This window comes from Trachinotus anak, unplaced genomic scaffold, assembly GCF_046630095.1.
Source record: "Trachinotus anak isolate AG129_WGS33_773 ecotype Australia unplaced genomic scaffold, CSIRO_AGI_Tana_v1 ptg000009l, whole genome shotgun sequence".
Lineage (NCBI taxonomy): Eukaryota > Metazoa > Chordata > Actinopteri > Carangiformes > Carangidae > Trachinotus > Trachinotus anak.
The window spans coordinates 15,402,384-15,424,095 of record NW_027273860.1 but is presented as its reverse complement, the minus strand read 5'-3'; the positions used below and the strand labels follow the sequence as shown (position 1 = coordinate 15,424,095).

At 39.4% G+C, this 21,712-nt stretch overlaps 1 protein-coding gene across 2 annotated transcripts; it reads right to left on the bottom strand.

The window, feature by feature from the left end:
- Positions 1-1,089: 1,089 nt before the first annotated feature.
- Positions 1,090-19,539, bottom strand: frrs1b (ferric-chelate reductase 1b). Of its 2 annotated transcripts, none has more exons than XM_071485564.1 (16): positions 17,384-19,539; positions 15,736-15,937; positions 15,496-15,647; positions 14,010-14,104; positions 13,680-13,815; positions 13,058-13,246; positions 10,258-10,356; positions 10,028-10,166; positions 9,169-9,282; positions 8,210-8,325; positions 7,976-8,062; positions 3,256-3,353; positions 3,033-3,091; positions 2,194-2,346; positions 1,386-1,453; positions 1,090-1,283 (listed from the first exon to the last, which is right to left on the bottom strand). In XM_071485564.1, the coding sequence occupies exons 2-16, from the start codon at positions 15,926-15,928 to the stop codon at positions 1,191-1,193; spliced, it is 1,791 nt and encodes a 596-aa protein (XP_071341665.1). In that variant the 5' UTR covers positions 15,929-15,937; positions 17,384-19,539; the 3' UTR covers positions 1,090-1,190. The 2 variants fall into 2 exon arrangements, with proteins under 2 accessions (XP_071341665.1, XP_071341666.1); XM_071485565.1 differs by having other exon boundaries at positions 2,203-2,346; positions 17,384-19,537.
- Positions 19,540-21,712: the final 2,173 nt, after the last annotated feature.

Below are 21,712 nucleotides of genomic sequence, written 5' to 3'. Positions count from 1 at the left end.
GAGATTACTTGTGTGCCGTGATGACATTTTAGCCTGAGGGTGGCACTAGAGAAAAGTAGCTGAATTGTTTCGAGACTGCCCTAAATGTTTAGATATTTTTGTGTACAAGCGAAAATGTAGTGGTGATGGTCGTGTAAGAGAAAAGATTATGAGGTCGTTAAAAACATATAGAGCCTCTTGGATCGTCTGGGTGCATGCACATCCAAAGCTAATTCTAGGATAGTCTGGCCATTACATTTGGATTTTGAATACCTTGTCATGGAACTATGTGTCAGGTCAATGAGTCATCAGAATTATTAGGATGAGTAATGCTTCATTTTAAGGCTCTGTTATTTCCTAATAATTTCCAGATTTTTGAAAGTTTCTTGAGAAGAATAAAGTAACCTGCTGAGAATTAAAGTGACAATAGAGACAATGTACACAGACTAATTTCTTTTAAAATAACTGTTTAATTTTAGGGTTGAGTATCATTTTAATTTTATCAATTTGAAGCTCAGAGTGGGCTGCTCTGCTGACACCATCATGGCAGTACCCGACTCTGCCTAACTCCTGTCTAAACCAAAAATGGGCACAGACGTGGGGCCAATGTGGAGTTGAGACTTCAGTGCATGCCGGTTTAATGACTGTGGCAAGACTTGAATCAGCTTAGGCGACACCTAGCAAACAGCTAGTGGCTAGCCAACTGTTACAGCACCCACCTGGCAATCAAAGAGGCCCCACTTCAATTATGCAAAACTTTAAGCCTAAATAAAAATCTAACAGGTGAGTTATATAAAAATTTCTCCCCCTGTACAGTTGTCATGAAGGAGGAAATTAGCTATAGAGACCAAAACCTATTCTATTTATAGACAAGCAAAACTGTCAACCACAAGTTTAGCTCACCTGCTGTAAACTATGACAGATACTTACAGCAGTTTGGATAAGAGTTTAACTGCCATCGTTGTTTTTTCCACCAAATACGTTTGGCTAACAGCTTTGTTAACAAACCCAATAGCAAAACAATATTGACTGTTAATATTGCTATATACACATTCTGTTCCGTGACACATGAGGGTTGAAAAAGCACCAAAAGAAGTACGGAGGTGATCAAACAGTTAAAAATCATCCTTTAATAACACACGCACAAACGCATATACACTTTATATAACAATTACAAGACAGTGTCATAGGTGACGATTATTTGTCACCTGTTATAAACTTGCAATAGCTTTCAGAAATCCAACTAGGAAACCTGTATTTCCTATTAGGAACACCACCAACACCATCTTCTTCACTTTGGAAACCTGAAAGAAATTGCATTGAAGAATCAATAAAGAGAGGAAGATATATACTATATATATATATAAAATACAACAACACAATGAATAAAGCAAGGCTGGTCTGACCTCTCCATGCTGCCACTTCTGAAACTGAGCAAACAAAATATTCTCTGTGTCATCACTGTTGCTGTTTCCTGTGGATATAGTCAGACATGTTGGATAAGTAGAGAATACTAAAACACAAAATGGTACATATGGTTTTAGTTTTAATAAATCGATTTCAAGAACATTGTAATGCCAATGCGGAAAAGCTGAACATCACTGCAATGTGCAGGAATAGCCTTCCCACTGTTGTCCTCTCAAACGACGGATGAGTTCATTTTAAGTCTTTCATTAAAAGACAACTACAGATGGTTGACATTTCCAAGCTGTTAAGCATTCACATTCACTCACACCCACATTAATACACCTACCTCTGACACATAAACACACACACACACACAGTCTAATAATCATAATTCTTTTGGCTTTAGTCATAATGTGTTGGAACAGAACAATTGATTGCCTCGCTGCAGGCAGCAGCACTCAGTGCTAATTGAAACAAACAGGTAATACCAACTGTTTACTCCAGGCAATAAGAACTAATCTACAGCCAACAGGGGGGCAAAATTAAAAGCATATATAGAGTAGTGCACTGGTGGTATGGGTGCATTTGTTGAACACAGTTGGCACAGTGAGTGGGACTCCAGTGAGGCATCTTGCTGCTGATCAGGCTGTTTGATTTACACTTTTAACACCATCAGGTGTTAAAGCCCCAGTCACACTGGCATTGAAAAACATTGGTTCATTTAAGGTGGAATCAACACCATCAAGGCTGTAAAGTCTGTCCTCACATGTATTTCACAAAATTCAACTAAGATGAACTAACACTGACTTGTAGTACCTCTATTTCTGAGTTTGCAGGGGTAGATTAGTAGCAGCAGGTCTGTCAGCACGATCCACAGCAGCCACGCAGTCAGCATCGCAGGAGACCAGGGACTGGGTAACAGCAGCGCCTGCTGGGCAGCACCCAGGAACACACACACCACTGGGAGGGAGAGAGGACCAGAGGAACAGTCAGTGCTTCATCTGGAAATTTGCTCTCAGAAAAAAAATTTAGATCATGCTATACAGTGCTCTGTGTGTTTTAAAAAAGTGTGTGTTTCAATCAGTCTGTAACCCTATGTGTAAAGCCAAACTAACAATAATCAGATGCTACTAAAAACTATTGTCTGCATATCCACAGCTGCTGTCCTGCTGCTGAGAATACTGATTAGTGCACCAAAAGTGAATTAATCTGCTGCTGAAAATAGGCCCCATAAAAGGATTATATCAGTTTGAGTAACTGTTTCTAAAAACTGCAGAGGCCAGCTGTTTTAGGAAATTACTGTCTTAAAAAATATGAAACTACATGTTTGTGAGCTGTTTTTAAAGATGTATGTCTTCAGCATGAACCAGTGAGCCTGAGTCTGATAGCCACAGACAGGGAAGGGAAGAGCGACGAGGATGGGAAAGGGAAATTATGAGAAACGGGTTGCTTGTTTAGGTCTGTTCATGGTAATTGTTGACAGAACAAGGGTATAGAATGACACCAACTTCATCCTTTTAACAATTTGGTTTTAGTCGAATTCCTTGGATCGCCCACTGCTGTCAAAGCAGATATTTTTACTACCTTTCTTGCAGCAATCACATGAACCTTCTCCAGAAAATACACTTTGTGATCATTCCTCTTACTGGCAAGTATCTGTCCAGCTGTGCCCGCTCCAAAGTGCATCCAGTTGAAGATGATCCTCCTGCGGATGCACAGAGACAGGACCTGGCATGATTTCAGTTAACATGGATGAATTTTAAAAAACCCAGCGCTGCTTTTCACAGGACCGGATAGGGATAAAATCCACTTGTATGAGACAGTGATGAGCAAGACAGGGAGTTATTAAAATCTGGTTTTAGGTCTTACCTGGGGGACTCTGGGACAGGTCTGAGAATCGCCATAATTGGCTGGATGACAGACAGAGCCATGACAGTGCAGCCTATGTAAGGATGAGAGCCTGCACCCTGAGAGAAAAGGAAACACAGAGGAAGAGGAGCTGCAGTGATGTTCTGTGGCTTTAGATAGTAGTGTGGTCTCCGGTAAAATTACATTCACTTCTACATTTACTTTTGCTGCTACTACTACATACTATTGTTGCTGCTGCTGCCCTCTGAAGAATGATTTCAACTTATTAAAATACACTTGTGATAACATGAAATCTAATCATCAGACACACCTGAAATGCTGATAATAATCCCTCAGCACACATTTGCAGTAATTACAGCAGGAAATGGATCTATACTGTGTTGGGTGTTTACAGACAACACAAATAACAACAAACATCAGTAAAAGGGGATTAGGTTGGTATTTATGTGATTGCCGCAAGAGGTGTGGTCCTGCTCCTGAAACTTTGCTAATTAGCTTCAATTCACTAGCAAGGACCACACCATCAACGGGGTACGTTTGAAAGATTTATTGAACAGATGGATGAATGTGTTCTTGTGATTTTCTTTGTGATTTTTGGATGCAGTGTTGGGAGGCTTGGTAGGGAATCCTTCACAGTACTGGGGCGAACCCCCAAAACCTCTATTTACTTGAGATGAGTTTAGACATCTCTGAGATCTTTAAAGTCCAAACGGGTGTAGCAATGATATGGTTGAGAAGACAATCGACCCTTGATTGTATGAAATGTTCTGTAATGCCATTGTAGGAAGTTTAAGTAGTGGCTCTGATTCTGAAAGAGCGTCCTGAGTAATGAATAGGAAATATGCCAGACAAGTAACAGGGGTGGTGGTGGAACCAGAATCGAGTGACGACTTATCCAGAATTGGAGATGAAGAGGATCCACTGCTGTTGCTTTCTGTTTTGCAATAGAGCAGGTAGCTTGCGAGGGTCTCAAAAGGATTTAGGGATGATTACGCTTTGAAGTAAAAGATGGGTGTTGGCTGACTGGATTGATTGGTTTTAGTTTGCTTAAGTAGAATATTAGGGTGTCTTTGGAGAGATGGGACACATCTGACGTGCAGACATGTTGAGATCAAGTTTACGGTGAGGATGGTGACAAGGATTTATGGCTGGCTCTTGGCGAAAGAGTCCTTTGAGGAGTGGCATTACGTGAGGGTGGTTTGAGGCCAGGCATGGATTACCAGTTATGAGTTTGGTGAAGAAACTGATGTCACTAAGATGAACTTTAATGGTATGAGTTTAGATCGCCATAACGGTATGGGCAAAGGTAATGTAGCGAGTCGGAGTGACGGGATCGAATGACGGGAGCGTTATATTATGCTGGTCATGTAGGTGATGGAAACTTTTGTGAGCCGTCCAGTATGAAGAAAGGGTAGAGGGAGATTGACTGTTGATGGCAGGAGGGTTGTTTTAATAGTTTCTGGTCTTTGTGTTTGTGCAAAAGAGGAGAAGAGGATTAGGTTGGCATTTATGTGATTGCAGGAAGAGGTGTGGTTGAGGTGTGGTCCTGCTCCTGAAACTTTGCTAATTAGCTTCGATGAATGAAGAGGGAGACAGGCAGCTTTGGTCAGACTCTGACCTTCAAGGAGGGAGCTGACCACCTTCAGTAGCCCCCACACCTTCAAGGAGGGAGCTTATATACTGTGGTTTTCAGCATGTTATTTATCCTTTTATTATATTATCATTATCATCAGCAGCATTACCATTATAATCATCATAACCATATATATAAATATAAACATGTAATAAGTGAGTGCCATACATGTCCAGGAAAAGGATGCCAATAACAGAAATAAGAATTCAGACCATCTAAGATGTGAACATGAAAAGATTAGAAAAAAAAAACCATTTTAATTTATACATAAACCATTTTGCATCTTAGTTGTGATATTTTCACACTGGTTGTCATCAGACAGTGACAGTGATGGGAGCCACTTATCCAGTGGAAGGGAAAATGTTCTCAAACCTAATGAGTTTAAAAAGCTCTGTGAGGAACAGACATCCCTGCATCCGAGACAAGACATGACAAGATGACAGTGAGGTCAGTAAAACACTCTTGTGGTCATATGCACTTAACTCTGCATGCAGTGCCAATTAGTACAAAACAGTCTGTCTGAAAATTCCTGACACACACCTCCACATGATGCGCTTTATAACAAATGTCTGAGCACCAGAGAAAGAAAGATGATGCTGTGACATCATCAACCAAGTGTGTTTCTCACGTGTGCATTATGCTTTTATTAAAGCAGAATGAGAGAATACAGCACTGACAGGAGTGAAGAGCAAAACTCACAAAGCTATTGAGCTAAATTTTTCTATAAACACATCCACAGTATCTTGTCAAACATTTCGTTAGGCTGGGATGGTAGTTCATCATTTACTGCTGCTATAGCCTGTGTGTCCTGATGTTCTGTAATGGGGAAAGATAGACACCTACAGGCCACTGACAGACACAGTCAACAGGGTTAGTAACAGATTGATGGCTATAGAGCATCGATGAGAAGGAGCCGAAAATAACAACAGCTTTTATGTTCCAGAAATGGATGTCACCTTAATCCGTAAGTGGGCTAGTTTTTATTAACCTGCTAAAAGTGTAGTTTTAAACTTAAGTGAAAGGTGAAGATCTCTTTTTTGTTTTTTTGTCCAAATATTTCATGCTGTGCTGGAAATTTAAGATTTTATAAAGGATAACACTGACCTCCCAAACTGCTCACAGACTCCAATGTTTGATATTTAGGGGCTAAAATCCGGATTTGACTCTGAGTTAACTCTTAATATCATTCTTAATGCTAATTCTTGTAAGTTTAGAAAATACAGGCCCATATTTAATCAAACCTCTGAGAATTACCCTCATTTAAACCTGGGGACAGATACCAAATCTGAAATATATCTCCATTTGATGGAGTAATGCATGCCATAAAAAAATAAAAAATAAATATGTTTAAATAGATATTTAAGAATTTAGAAATATGATTTTTGCTCCTGTGCTCTTTATTCGCAGACAGTACAAAATGTACAAAGCAGTCAGATTTGTGACCCCTCTGTGAACTGGCCTCTAGATTCTTCAAAGTCTGTATTCATGCCGTGTTCCTGTTCCTCTGTCTACTTGTGTTCGAGCCAGCACATTCACAAGAGGCGCCACATACCTCCATATCTAACACACTCTCATCACATTTATGATGGAGCAGGTCAGCCGGTGGGAAAACCTGCAGATATATTGTGCCGGTGTGTGTCCTGAAAGCTGCAGCCTCTGTGGTGAGTCAGAATGAGCCAACACTCGGATAGATTCAACACTGTGTCACTCACACCGGAGAACAGTGTGTGATTAATACGGCTGAGTCATTCACACACACACATACACACCACAGTGCGGCTCAACGAGGACATACAAACAGTGTTGGCTCCAAGTCCATTCACAGCAGAGGAAGCTGAGTTTCAGGAACACTTTCCTCAAGAGAAACAAAGTTTGACTTAGTGAAGAAAAGACTCCCTCTGACTAACTTGTCAAACACGATAATTATATCATTTCATCATGATAATCACACAGAGATTGGCAGCGTTAGAACACACACATACACACACACAAAATCACCTCACAGCAATATAATCACAGACTAAGAAATTAACATCACAAAGGCAAAAATATTTGATAGACGCAGCCATTAAATTAGGTTCAAACATTCATGTTGTAAAAACAGGCCTCATCAGATTAAAATGTTGATCTGTCCAATAAAGAAAAATAAAAATTCATGACCAAATACCATATACCTGTTAAATACAAGCATGTCAGCATTGTCAGTGTGAGCATGTTAGCATTTAGCCCAAAGCACTAGTGGTCTTAAGTACATCCTGACAGAGCAGTAGATCATATGGAAATAAAGTGAATACATATTAATGCTACCTCTTAGGTGTCTCTCTGAAAGAAGAAATAAAAGAATATGTGGAGTTGGCTCACTGCAGAATTTAAGAATGATAATAATTGATTAATTTTCACACACACAAATTCAAATGGTGCCATTCATTGTAGAATCTAAAAACACTTTTGGGAATAATTATGTGAGAAAATATGTAGTCAGTTGAATATATAAATTATTACACCTCTCTCTTGTGGTAGAAAAGAGAGAGGCTGATCCTTGAGTCTGAATGTATGCACGCGCCATTACAGCCATACCACTGTAAAGTTAAAGTGTCTCCTGAGGGTGGAGCTGCAGGAAGGGCCACCACGGTCATTACCATGAGAAGGGTTAATACCCTTTCAAAAATGCATGTACAGTGCAAATATTAGGAGCTATTAGATAATAAGAGCCAGTGTGCAAAGTTGACATTTTGGTCAGAACGATGCTCCACAGGAAAAGGGTAGATCAAAAAAAAAAATTCACCAAGAGGTTTCTTTATCCCAGCAGGAAAAATCTGCTGCTGCAAAATGTAGTTTCATGTTTTGCAATTTTCTACTTTCTACGAGTAGAAATCCATACACACACACACACAGTCTGAGGTCCACCAACACAAAAAAAACAAGCCATGACAACACAATGACTTGTTGTGGAAATGTGTGTGGGACTGACACAAAGATACACAGCAAAAGATTTAGAAATGCTGAGATCTGGTTGGACAGATGGAGGGACAGACGGACAAGCATGGAGGGGGTACAAACACAAACATGCACACAACACACACTTACCTTGCTCCATCCGCTCCTGTATATAAAAGGCAGCGTGAAGGCCACACTAGTTAGGACCACAGCCAAGACCATCATGGTGCGATGGAGCTGCAAAGAGAAGGGGAGTGAGAGAGAAGGGCAACTATTTCAATAAAATACAAGATGACTGGATCATTATTCTGTTTCATCTGTCGGATGTGAAAATTATGTGGATTAGTCTGTCAATAAAATATGAGGATATATTGGTGCTCTCACCTGAAACCAGAGCCTTTGTCCCAGCAGAGCCGTGTCAGGCCAACAGTGTTTGTAGTGACGAGCAATGAAGATGGCTGTGCTCACTGCCCACATCCAGACGGTCAGCATCAACACACCTGAGAGGACAGAGCACACATCGGCCGAGACTTATGAGCTCATCACATCCAGCCTTCCTAATTGGTCAAAACTGTCATGTTTGTTTATGGAAAGGCTTCAGTTTGCTTTTTTTCTTAGGGATTGATTGGTATTCTTCTTTATTCTAGGCAAGGTATTTGTGATATTATTCTGTAATTTAGTCTGCAATTCAGTCACATGATATTCTGTATGCAAGCCTTGAGGGAAAACATAATATATTATGCCCACTTATGAAGCAGCAGGTGGCACAAGCATTTTCATAATGTCACAGACTTTCTGTCTGGAATGATAATGTGTTCGTCCTCACCTTTTACCTGTAATCCTGCTTGATAACAGGTAAAGAAATAAAAAATTTGACATTTCCCCTAATGTTTGTCTAGGGAACGCAATGTGATCACAAAATAACATAAAGGGCGCCTGGGTACAACAAAATACTGCAGCATGATATTTCAAAACAAATAAATGTGACCTGAAAAGCTCACTAAAAATAAGTAAAATCTAATCAATGAAGCCTCCGAAGGAGAATGTTTTGCCTTATTTGCATACAGTAAATACCTGAAACTACATTATTAAATTTCATTTATTAGGTTGAGCTTGAAGGTTCATCTTTCCATCCTTCATCCATCTCAGAAACAGAAGCTTGACCAATGAATACAAAAATAAATAAGCAAACTTTATATTTCTATGGTTAAAGCTCTATGAATACAGAGACTGCAGTGTGTTGTTTGGTTTGGTAACCGTGAGATGTAGTGAACATGGCAGTCTAGCCTTAATCTACAGAGCCTAGACTGGAACCATATATCAGAAAATGTTTGTCAACCAACCATGGACCTTGATCAGCAGCGGGGAGCGGGAGCCACTTAGATCCTCTGGAGATCCAGTAATCACCTTCTGATTGGTCGAGATGAGGGGCTGGCGATCGTGTCTGTGGATTAAACCTGTGGAGGACAGGGTTAGGGTTGAGTTTCCACAACATGGACACAATTTGCACTAAGTTCTCACGGAATTACCATGGTTTTCCAGCAGTAGTTGAAGAGGAAGCAACATATTTTATTCTGAGTGATATGACTCATGCAAGTGTTACCACTGAAGGCATTAATAGTCAGATGGAAATACACATGACCCAAGGTGTGAAAGCTGCCTCAGCCTTTGTGTTTCCTTGAACACGACAGAATCAAGCCAGACAAGACAAGAGGTCAGTAAGACAATGGGAGCATGAAACAGGTCAGTGCTTAGTCAACAAGCCTACCTTATCTACAGCATCTACATTAGCTTCATAGGCCTAACTCTGATTTAAGTGAGTTAAACACACATCTCACAAGGTGCCACATTAATTACTGTTAGAAAACAGTATATATATATACATATATATATATATACATATATATATATATATATATATATATATATATATATATATATATATACATACATATATATATATATATATATATATATATATATATATATATATAAAACATCACATGAAATTAAAGTATTATTGCAGGTAATAATACACAAAAAGCACATTTAAAACTTATCATAGTAAAAAAAAATACTGTAAATGAAATAACATTTCATTATAATAAGTTGAGTCTTAATAATTTCTTAAATTCTTTCAAGAATTATTGTTTAGTTTATATTTTACAGAATGTTTTCATGCAATTATTTATGTCCTTTTACCTTGGTGAGCTCTACCATGTGCCAGAAACAGGAAGTAGCTCTGGTTGAGATTGAATCTGTTATCTCGGAGGATGTTTCTATGGAAACGACACTGGATGACCCCCTCTGCTAGCCTCCAGGCCTGACCCCACAAAGCCTCCTGGAAACAGAGAGGTCTGCACTGAAATCTGTGTTCATGATGATGATGAGGATGATGATGATGATGATGATGATGATGATCATGAGTGTACCTCTGTTGCCAGCTCAGGGGGTGTTCGTCCAGAGACGTGCGCAGCGCTTACGGTAACTCTGCCACCATCGTTCACACACAGATAGACGTCATCATTCCCCTGCAGGGCAGAAGCATTTACATATATATACTGACGTACTGTACATTTACATCTTGAAGAGCAAAGTCCCCAAAAGTTGTGGTGTTTATTACTGAAAGGAAACTGTAACTCTCTCCTAGAAATTAAGTTCATATACCTCTAAACTAACCAGCTGTTTTCACACTGTTTTCATCTGCCACCACAATGTGGTGGCCAGATAATGTTATTTTTCTCACATTGTGGTGGCCAATTGGCCAGATAATGTTATTTTTCTGAATGACTGAAGTGCTGCATTTATTGACTGCAGAGTCACTAGGAGATAATTGGGGTTGGTGATAAGTGTAGAAGCCACAAACTGCATCCACATTTGTGTTAAGTTTAGGCAACAGAACTAACTCTGGTTAAGGAATGATCTTTGTTTGCATTAAACCAGACTATCATCTACCAAGTGCTGTGAAAGACTAAACAGAACCATGACAGTTTAATAATGCTGCAGTCACCACATGTGGATATTTTTCTGCAAGGATATTCTGGCAGAAAGCAAATATATTGGCGGTGAACATTTTTCTGACGAGTTCAGAATCAACAAAATGCTAAATATGTAAATTAACAACATTTCCTCATTACGTTAATAGAAATTATTGTTCTGTTGTTTGCTCTCTGTTGATATTAACACAGCAAAAAATCCCTCTGAGCTGATTTCAATTCAAAATCAAATCAGCGAGGAAAAAACAAAAGAGCATCAATCAAAAACAAAGTTACTAATCAACTCTCTAACGTTTGGTCTGACTATGAACTGCTGCAGGGATCTAGGTGCTTCAGTTTTATTCTTATTTCCAAATAATATGGAGGCCATTACTATGGAAATGGTCCCTATTATTTACATATACCTGAGACCCAACACTGTAATCTAAACATATCAATGCTATATATTTAAAAACTGACTCAGGGCAGTAGCCTTAATAATCCACTGGGTGTCGCAGTGGCGCTATTTAATCCCCGGTAAATCCCAGTTTTAATTATGTTTTTCAGCTGCAGGACACCGTAGTTTTGAGATGCGTCCAGTGTGGGACGCCATCATTCTTCGATGTTTTCTTCTCCAGAGATGCAAGGTAAGCAGTGTTAATGCCGGCCTGCGTCATCTTAAAATATATTGAGTAAAACCACACTTTCAGAATTTCTGTTCAAACCATCCTATACCTGACATGTTAGTTATTATTAGCTAGCTTGCTGTGCATGGTTCAGCACTCGTTCAGTGGAAATATTGCAGGAATTTAGGATTAGCTTTTCAATTCTACTTTATTTATTGTTATCGACTGTGTCACTTAATTTATTTTCATACTATGTTTAGAGTGCCTTAGGTCTTTTCAAATGTGAAGTAATTTAATTTCAGTGTTTCATTTGAATATTTAGCCGGTGCTGCCATCACACACACCAAGAAACACAACACAGTGCCTAGAGTGTGCCGGTAGGCTTCAGCTCGCACACATATGGGTTATATCTACAAGTTAAAAAGTATATCCATTTGTTTTAGCATTAAAGTTTATTCTTAGCACAGGATTCACTTAGTGGAGATTTTCCAAAACTTTCAACCGTATCTCATGGCATTCATCTACATATCATGATGTCACTGAGGTGACTGAGTTTTCGTCAGTAGAACTGAAGCCACGTCTGTCTCTGTTCAAAGATGCTCTCTGGTGTCCACCTTAATCAGTGACCTTAATCCTTGACCTAGTCAATGACCTTTGACCTCTTCAGTGGATGCTGTGAGCAGTTTTGGTCTGGTGCTTGTAGACAGCTGATGTTGTCTGTGTTCACTGATGTGCATGTACTGTTCCCCACAGCTGCACACAAACCCACATTTTTGTTTTGTATTTCGGCTCTCAAGACCTACAAGACTCTACAAGACCAAAAATCAAATTCACACTTTTCCTGTGATCGACACAAATCCTGTTTGGGGTGTTGTAATATGTCATGTGATAACAGTCAGCATCTCCATAACAACTGAACATCTCCTGAGAAAGCTCACAAGATGCAGCTGAAAGCTCTTGAAAGTTTCCATTAAGTCAACCTTTTTTGTCATAATCTATAGTCATTGTTTAGATTTAGGCTGTTATCTCTTTATATCTTTAAAATTTACAGGAAGGAGCTCAACTAAATATTGTTTGCACTGTAAATGTTTTTTTATATATAATACTGACTCTGTGGTCCAACATGTTGGATTTGAAAACAGTGATTATGATAATAATTAAAATGCTGATTTCATCTCAAGTTTGAAAATGTTCACATCCACAGTGGGCGAACAATGTAGGAGTGTTTATAAAGTCCCCCATATTTTTGGTACAAGGCTTGAGGACAGTACGACATACATACACAGAAAGCCAAGTCTCAGCTAACTTTGATACTATAGTGATTTGCTGCCTGGAAGGAAAGAAAAACATATTTGAAAATCTACAAGCACTTTGGGAAAAACTGTCAGTAGTTATGGTGTGAATATGTCATTTGAAGTAAACAAGATGAAAGATGTAAAAAACAATGGTATGAGTGGTGCTGGGATATGAAGCACAAGCTGCGCTCTAACATCACCTTCAGTATGAGGTGTCATAAACCACCAGTTTGGCAAACGCAAGCCTCGACTTATTGATTTTTAAGTCAAAGAATTCAGCCTTTTGAGGCAGTTTTTTTTTTTTTTTTTGTGGTAAATTTCCTGATGAAAACTCACCATCCATTTATCCAGAGACAGGGCGAAGGACATGTAACCTTCAGCAGGCCCGCTGAGTTCAAACATCACGCTCGATCCTGCTTCATCAGTGGTAAATGACAGGAAGAAACAGTGTGGGTCTGACTGTGGGCGACAGCCCACTGGGTCTCTGAGGCAGGATTTACTGTGGCCACACCCCACTGAGCTAAACTGAGGAGGAAGAAGACAATATTTCAGATATGTTGCTGGTATTCATATTCTGAATTTCAATGATCTAATCATTCTGGATAATGTGCGTTGTCTGGGTTGTATTTTTACAGGGGTATGGTTACATACCCGATATGATGGATTATTTAAAAGCTGTGCACCATAAAGTCCATCCACTTAGGTAGAGGCAGAAATCTCAGAGACATAACTGTTAACATGGACAGATAAAACTAAAATTACGTGCATAGATAGATGCCACTAGAGGGAACCCTATAATAATGATATTATAATTTGAAGCTATTTTTTGTATTATTTTGGATTGTATTTTATCATAATTGTAACAGTTTAGGTAGATGATTAAATAAAATACAGATTAATAAAATTTTAAAACCTCGCTAATCATCATTTTTAGTCGTCTTTCACATCAGACACTGACCGGTGTGGACAGAGCAGTGGGGCTGGTGGTTTGAGCAGGAGCAGCAGTGGGTGGAGCAGCAGTCGCTCCTCTCAGAGACACCACAGGACCTGCAATCCTCACCCAGTATACCTTATACCCATGCACCACTGTCACGCTGCAACAACAAATCACAAACACCTTCAGATACTGAAGCTCCTCCACCTTCACAAACCTGTATGACAAGACCTGCCAGTTCATTTGGGAGTGATCATGCATTTTAAACTCTGTTGGTTGGACGACCCTTTGTGTGCAGGTCTGTATTTCAGTGCAGTCGTGCACTCAAACCTGCACAGCGTTAATCATACTCACAGAAACTGGACTCTTTGTGGAGGGTTCTTTGGTGACTCCCACACAGCCTCAACCTGAGTCTTTTTTGTGCCTCTGCTGTGGCTCACCCCAGATCCCTTCAAATGACAGGGATTTACAGCACCACACATACAGAGAGAGAGAGAGAGAGAGAGAGAGAGAGAGAGAGAGAGAGAGAGAAAGAACAACCTCATTAAAAACATAATGTTGATTCATGCTGTGGTGAGATGCCAAGGCTGGCAGCACCTGCTGTTATAGCTCTTGACTAAAAATAATAACTATGTGCAGTAAGAAAGGAACAGCAGCATTTTACTCTTCAGGGCACTCAGTACAACAACAAGTCATGCCATACTCACCACTCTGCGAAGCACTTTTTCTCCAACCTATCATGAATACTGATTTCATTTACTCGGTTCAATAATTATTTCTACACACACACAAACACACACACACACACACACACACACACATATATATATATATATATATTCAATTCATCACTTTTCACACAGGTGCTTCAAAGCTTTAAAAGCTTCCCAGCAGCTCAGCAGGCACAATCTCCACATTTCATCATATAAGCTTTTAAGCTGAAATATGTGGAGGAAGTGTTGAATTTAACTGACGGCAGCTGAACAATGGTAGAATTTTTAGAATTAGTGCTGTGGAAATATATATGTATATGTGTGTGTGTGTGTGTGTGTGTGTGTGTGTGTGTGTGTGTGTATGTATATGTGTATATACATATGACTTCATCAAGAGAGCAGGGAAGGAGGAAGTGTTGAGTTTGTATCGCCAAATTAAAAGAAGTTGTGTTTCAAATGCAATTCTGGTTCTCTTTGCTGCTGAGATAAATAAAGCCCCCAGACACCTTTTCTGTATTCATACCTCTTCACTTTTTTTATTTTTATTTTTTGCACATTTAATTGTGTTATACATTCAACTGCATGTTTATTTTTTTTTATTTTTTCAGTTTTAATTTTTAATAAATTAGCAAGAGAAAAAAATATGTTTTCACTTTGTCATCATAGATTATTTAGTGTAGGCTGATGAGCAAATTGGTCATTTTATCCATATAAAATTAAATCTACAACACAAAATGGTGCGCAGAAGTGAGGTGGTCTGAATACTTTCTGAAGCCACTGTATCTTCTCACCACAAGGAGGTCAGTGGGCCACTACAACACCAGTTTATGGCAGTTTGGTTAAACAAAAGTGTATTTATGCACCATGTAAATAAATCACACAGGGCGCCTGTACAACACAGGAAGATGATTAGTAATATATAGTAATATAGTAATATAATAATAAAGCAGATCACCATAAACCAACACATAAGCTATGAGAAGGAGCCCCAATGAGTCTGGGGCAGTTGCCCTCTTTGCCCCCCTGTATGTGTACCACTGGCACACAGTCTGAAAAGATGGTTTACTAACATTAAAGCTAGTTCATGAGAGATTTGAGGAGCACATTAAAAACCACTATGTTTTTACCTGAGTGTGGCCACACTGCAGCAGCTGTGACTCATGAGGGTCAGTTAGGATGAAGGATCCCACTGCTGGGAGGTCCAGTTTCCCAGCATCCCGAGCTTCTATCAGGAAACCCTTGAAGAACGTGGGGTTTGAGGAGGTCACTTGCAGAGATACTGTAGATGAAGAATGAGAGGAAGAAGAGGTGAGGAGAGATGATGCGTTACTACACCCAGCCTGTAAACCTTAAGTTTAACAGCCCACCTGTGATGTTGTCACCAGGACTGAATATGGATTTGTCCACAGTGATGTTGTATGGAGGAGGGTCTGGGCTGGGATCATAACCATGCTGGGGCACCATGTCTCCACAGGCTGCACTCACCTTCCCATTACTGAACCCTGCGACCGGGCCTACACACACCGTAAACACTGCCAGCAGGAAGTATGAACGCCACATTGTTGATGCCTACAGCAGACAGAGACAGGAAATACAGGCACACACTAGATCCTTAAATACACTTAACTGTGCTTTATTCTCTCCACTCCTCTGAGTCTGTCCTGACCAGAAAAACAACAAGTTAGATGTTTATTAATTCAGTTTTATTTTATATTGGTGTCTTGGTATTCCTACAGTTATAAATATTTAAACGGACTGGGTTATATAGACAATAAATGAATAACTTTTTAATAATGAACTATATAGGGCACTATACCACCACATTTTCTAGGCCTGTTACTCTTGGGTAGTTGTTTTAATTAAAACATATATTATGTAGTTTAATTAATATAGAGTTTTATTACAGTCTGCATGATCAGGGGTCTTGTGAGGTTCAGTGTTGCCGCCACAATGAGTGAAGCATAGTGCAGCTCCTGGATGTGCAGTGGTCACATTGTGTTTAGAACATTCAAGTGTCTTCTCTTGACCTTTAGTGGCCTGTTAATATTGTATTTATCATTTAAGATGTGATTAGTTAATTGTGCTTTACTGCATTTGAAGTATGTAGAGCTATCTCACCTGTTGTGTTACTTTTCTTCATTATTCTGTGATAAACTATCTGACCTTCTGCATGTTTGCTCTTACATTATTTGTTATATATATTTGTTATATGTCATTTTCAAGTATAGCATGTCCATAGTTTTATTCTATTTGAATATGAATGGATTTAATGCTGCACTTGTACATTATTCTGACAATATACAGACAGTTTAAGATGAGTTACAGGTTTCATAACATGACTAAAAAGAGGAACAATGTCATAATATGAACACACACAGCAAAGGGGAAAAACATGCAGCTGATTCACTGGCTGCCATTATCTTAGTACAGACAGTGAATCAGCTGCAGGCTGGACAGAGGCCAGGACACTGTCACCAGCTCCAGAGTGTAATCAGTCCATTACAGATCAGACTGAGTTCAACAGGCTCAGTGAGATAACAGACAACAGTCAGTAGTTTCATCTCAAACCAAAAGTCTCACTTCTGTTTGAGAGGAAACTGAAAGCTTTGCCTGCAGTGTGATCGATCAGAGGAGGGTCACTAGAAAGTGAGCCAAATAAAATAATCAACCTTTTTCAATATAGTTATTTCTTAAAATAGAAAAATCTGAGGGGAATTAATCAATGCAAACTCTAAAAAAGTATAAAGAGATGCACAAACTAATTCCAGCATGTCATTCAAACCTATTGCTTTTTAATTATTCTTTTTTCACTGTGCTGACAAAAGGAATGAAATTAAGAATGAAGCCGTGTCTTGATTACACAAGTAAACTTTATAGTAGAATAAGTCTGTCTTATACTCATTTGTTCATGTAAAACAAGATGTAACTTTCCAAGACAAAGACATTTCTGTTGTCACACAGCTGTGAGACACTTTAAGAAGTTCAGCTCATCTGAATTAAAGAGTGTGGGCTTACCTCCACCCTTTGCTGGCAGTGTCTCCGTGTGTCTCCACCCTAAGTGCAGAAGAGTCTTGTTGGTCCCCAGACTGCAAGGCTCCTGCTGCCTTCACTTCCCACTGAAGACAATTGTACATGTGAGTTCTCTATTATGAAATATACTTCCTGCTTCCTGACAAATGATTGCCACAGTACATTTCAGGCCATTTACTCAACCTTAGAATTTGTGCTTTTCTTCCAAGTTACTTTTTTTCTAGTAGAAGATTTGGTCATGTAACATCAGGTTATTTTTCATTGATTTGCAAATTATGAATGTCCAGTCAATATAGTTCCAGTGAGACCATATTACATGTTTTTCTTACCTTTAATTTAACTGTGGCTCTGACTGAGATAGCCAATACATTTCATAATAAATATTTTCATATTTCTTTCTTTCAGTGATACAGTGGCTCTGTATGGCAAGTTCATTTTTCATCTGTTATCAAGAACAATTGAGTTGTTCTCAGGATACATTATCACAGCTGATAGTGGACACTGACTGAATTAAAGTCCATTCAACAAGGTAAAATCACACATCACATTTATCTAAAATAATTACTATAAATAACACAAAATGTTATATGCATGAAGCAGGGAGTCATACTATTTGTGGATTCAGCATAAAATATGAAGTGGTCATTCTGTGAGATTTATTTTATAGTTTGTAGTACCTGTAAATGATCAGCAGGTGGGGGTATTGCGGTGTGGATGATGAATACTCACAGAGCACTTTATTAGGAACACCTGCACACCTGCTTGATCATGCAATTGTTCAATTAGACAAACATGTGGCAGCAGTGAGATACATAATCTCATTGGTTATCTCCAGATTGGTACTTTGACATGTCTAACCTCATATATGTTTATTATGAAAAGCTAAATATGTGTGGTATCCAGGCAGGAAACATTAAAATGTAATTTATGGCCTCATATATACAGACTGCTACTCACTGGTTTTGAGTTATGTCTGGATCATATTAATGTACAGTATGTTTGGTATCAGTGGATGAAATCTTTGAGATATAACTAATATTCATGTTTTGGATGTTCCTGGATTTGATTCACATCTGATCAAAATGACTGTAAATACTCTCATCTTTTAACCCATGTTCAGATTATATTAATCTATCTCTATTAAAATATGGAATTGACATATTGTTTAAAATAGCTTGTAGTTGTATTGTGACTGCCGCACATCATTTGTAAATGCATTATATGTAATATTCTATATACTGATATACTGTAATACCACCCTGATGAAAATGACCGCGGATGCTCAGCCTTTATGACTCATATCCTGATCATATCTATCTCCAGATTAGAGTCTTTCATACTTTGATTGACTGGATGACTCTGATACACACACAAAAAAGCATTTCTCATAAATTACTTAAATGTCCTGATTCATATATATGAATGTTTATTAAGATGTCTATTTTTCCTGACTGAATATGACTAATAACCTTATAGTTAATATTCCATATTATTGAATGTAACCCAATACTTGTACTCCTGCCACGCTATCAGTCTGAATTGTGACCATTCCTAAAATCTAGAGCCAGTTACACCTGAGCTGTATGACAGTAATAATAGAGAAGACCTTGTATACAAATATCACTGTGCTATGGTGAAAATTGTAACCCATATAGAGAATATATATATGGTGAGCACTTTACGGGTATTATCTACATAAGATGTACACATTGTGTCAGTTACACTGAAATTTATATTATAGATTATATTAATGTCTTTGAAATGTGTCTTCTGGTTAATTTCATTAGACAAATATAGGCCTACATCTTTTACTGTAAAGCTCATCCTGTTTTAATGGTGTAAACATTAAACATGCAATTAATGCATGTACACAGTAAAACTTTTTAGTCATAATCAACCTAAATTTAATATTTATGCCTTTGTGAACTTGACAGCAGAGGAAAACAAAACTAAAAACAAAATGTAATTAGAATTTTTTTTTTTTTTTAATTATTATATTTAAAATGTGGGAGGAAACCGGAGCACCCGGTGGAAACCCACGCCAGCACGGGAAGTACAAAAACTCCACACAGCAAAGACTGAAGCTGGAAATCCAACCTTAACCGTTGCTGTGAGGCTACAGTGTTAAGCACTGAGCCACCGTGCGGCCTTGGACGTTTCTCACAGCGGACATTTTGACTTGTAAACTACAAGTGTGCCTCCATTAGGTTTAGAATCACTTGGCAGGTAAAACCAAAACTAATGCAGACTATGTGTCAAAGTGGCCGCTGTGAGAAAGGTCTCTTGATGGCATTCATCTTGAAGGAAAGCAGTTCTCTAGGTTCTGGATGACTCTCCACCTCATCTGACCTAGTACAAGTCAGGTGAGGTGGAGAGTGGGTGTTGTATTTTGGGAACCAGATTCTGGTTTCCTTCAAGATGAATGCGGTATTTGGGGAGGAGGGTGGGGGTGGGGGGGTGGGGGAGGGGTGGGGGGGGTGGGGGAGGGGTGGGGGGGGTTAAGGGGGGAGTGTTAGTTGCTCTTGATGCACCACTTGAAGGGCTTGGTTAAAGCTTTCCCCACGGCTGAGAAAAACCTGGCAACTTTGGACTTCTTCCTGGGTGGACAGAGGAGGTGGGTTCGTAGACACTTCACAACAGCATCATCAAAAGATGTGTTGTCCGATGCCATTGCAGCCTTCAGTAGCTTTTCTGGAGAGCCAAACTCCTTGTAAAGGTCTTTAGTGATGGCCTTATTGATTTTCTTCATCTTGTCCTTGGTTTTTCTGAAATCAGAGCCACGGATGTTGATCTCTTCCTGTGCCATGTCTGACAGACACTTGATGATGTCACCTGTTTGCTGGGATCCTCTAGTTTTGTTCGGGACTTTTGTGATGAGCCTCAGGAGAAGAGCAGTCACAAAGTCATCGGTCATCTCCTCTGATATAGAAGAGGAGCTATCAGTTGATGCCGAAGTAAGCACTGCAGTTCCGAGATATCCTTCAGGACTCAGGGAAGAAATTGGTTCAGACTCAGAGTTTTTGTCAGGAGATTCTCTTAAAGCCACCTTGCGTGCAAACAACACACGACTATCAACATGGGCCCTGACATTAAAGCCATCATCACTGGAGGATTGAGATGGTGCAGCCTCACAAGGAGATGGTGTCTCACGTGAACAAGAGGGTATTGCAGTCTGCTTGTCGCCGGCTTCAGCGGACTCTGGCCTTATAGTGTCCTCTTCTTCTGGTGCGCATAGCATATTTGTGATTACGTCTTGGATGTCAGTTAGTGCACCTGACACTTCCTCAGTGTAATGTGTTTGTTCTGATGGTTCTTTGTCCATCCAGAGTAGCACCTTCTGCAAGAACTTTTCCACTGCGTCCTCTGTCATGGCATACAGAACTTGAGGAGAAAACTGTACCCAAGTGGAGTCCACCTTCCTTGTTAATTCAGGGATGACAGAGTCAGAAAGACATCTGTCCACTGAAACTATGGGATATTGATATGTCTCGCCAGGCATCAGATGATTGTATATTTTATCGACCAGTTCCTTTGAGAACTTCTTGATCTCGCCACTGGTCTTGATGTTTTCTAGTGTTTTGTTGGCATGTGCTGCAGGATCCTCTAGCTGCTGTAGCTTGTCAAACAAGCTGTCAACATCTGCTTTTATGGTCTCAGAATCAACTGCAGGCATCTTTGTCCTCACGCTGATCTCTGTCATCCTGGTTGGACTGGGACCTTCAGGTGTACGCCTGGAAGACTCTGGAACAGGTCCTTGTAGCAGGCATTCATCTTCAACGAGTGTAGGCTGAGACACTGAACTCTTCTTGAGACTCACCAGGAACTCTAAGTGTTGTGTCTTAAACTTGCCCTTCAGCTCTGCCATCATTCTCTCAAATTGTTTTTGTGCAAACTTGGAAAACCTGCGTTTGTGATTTGATTTGATTTGGTTGGCATCCATGGTGTTGTCTGACGGTTTCGCCTGTGAGGCAAAAAACTCTCTCACCTGGTCAAAAATTAAACTCATATTAAAATGAGGTGTTGGTGAGCTGCTTTTCTTGCTGCATCCAGCAACATATTCAAAGTTTTCATAATGCATATCCTCCATTATAACATTGACAATATCAGATGCTGCATCCTCAGCATCCAGAGAAATGTCAAACAGCGGAGAATTTTTGTCCTCTTCTGCCATGTCTTGTGTCTCGCTGGACCATTTGAGGAAAATATCAGTCACAGCTTTAGTTGCAGAGTGGATGGAAATTTTGGATTTCACGTTCAGAGCTGTTTCGCATTGCTCTGGTTCCTCTATTTCATGGATCCCTGATACTGACTCAG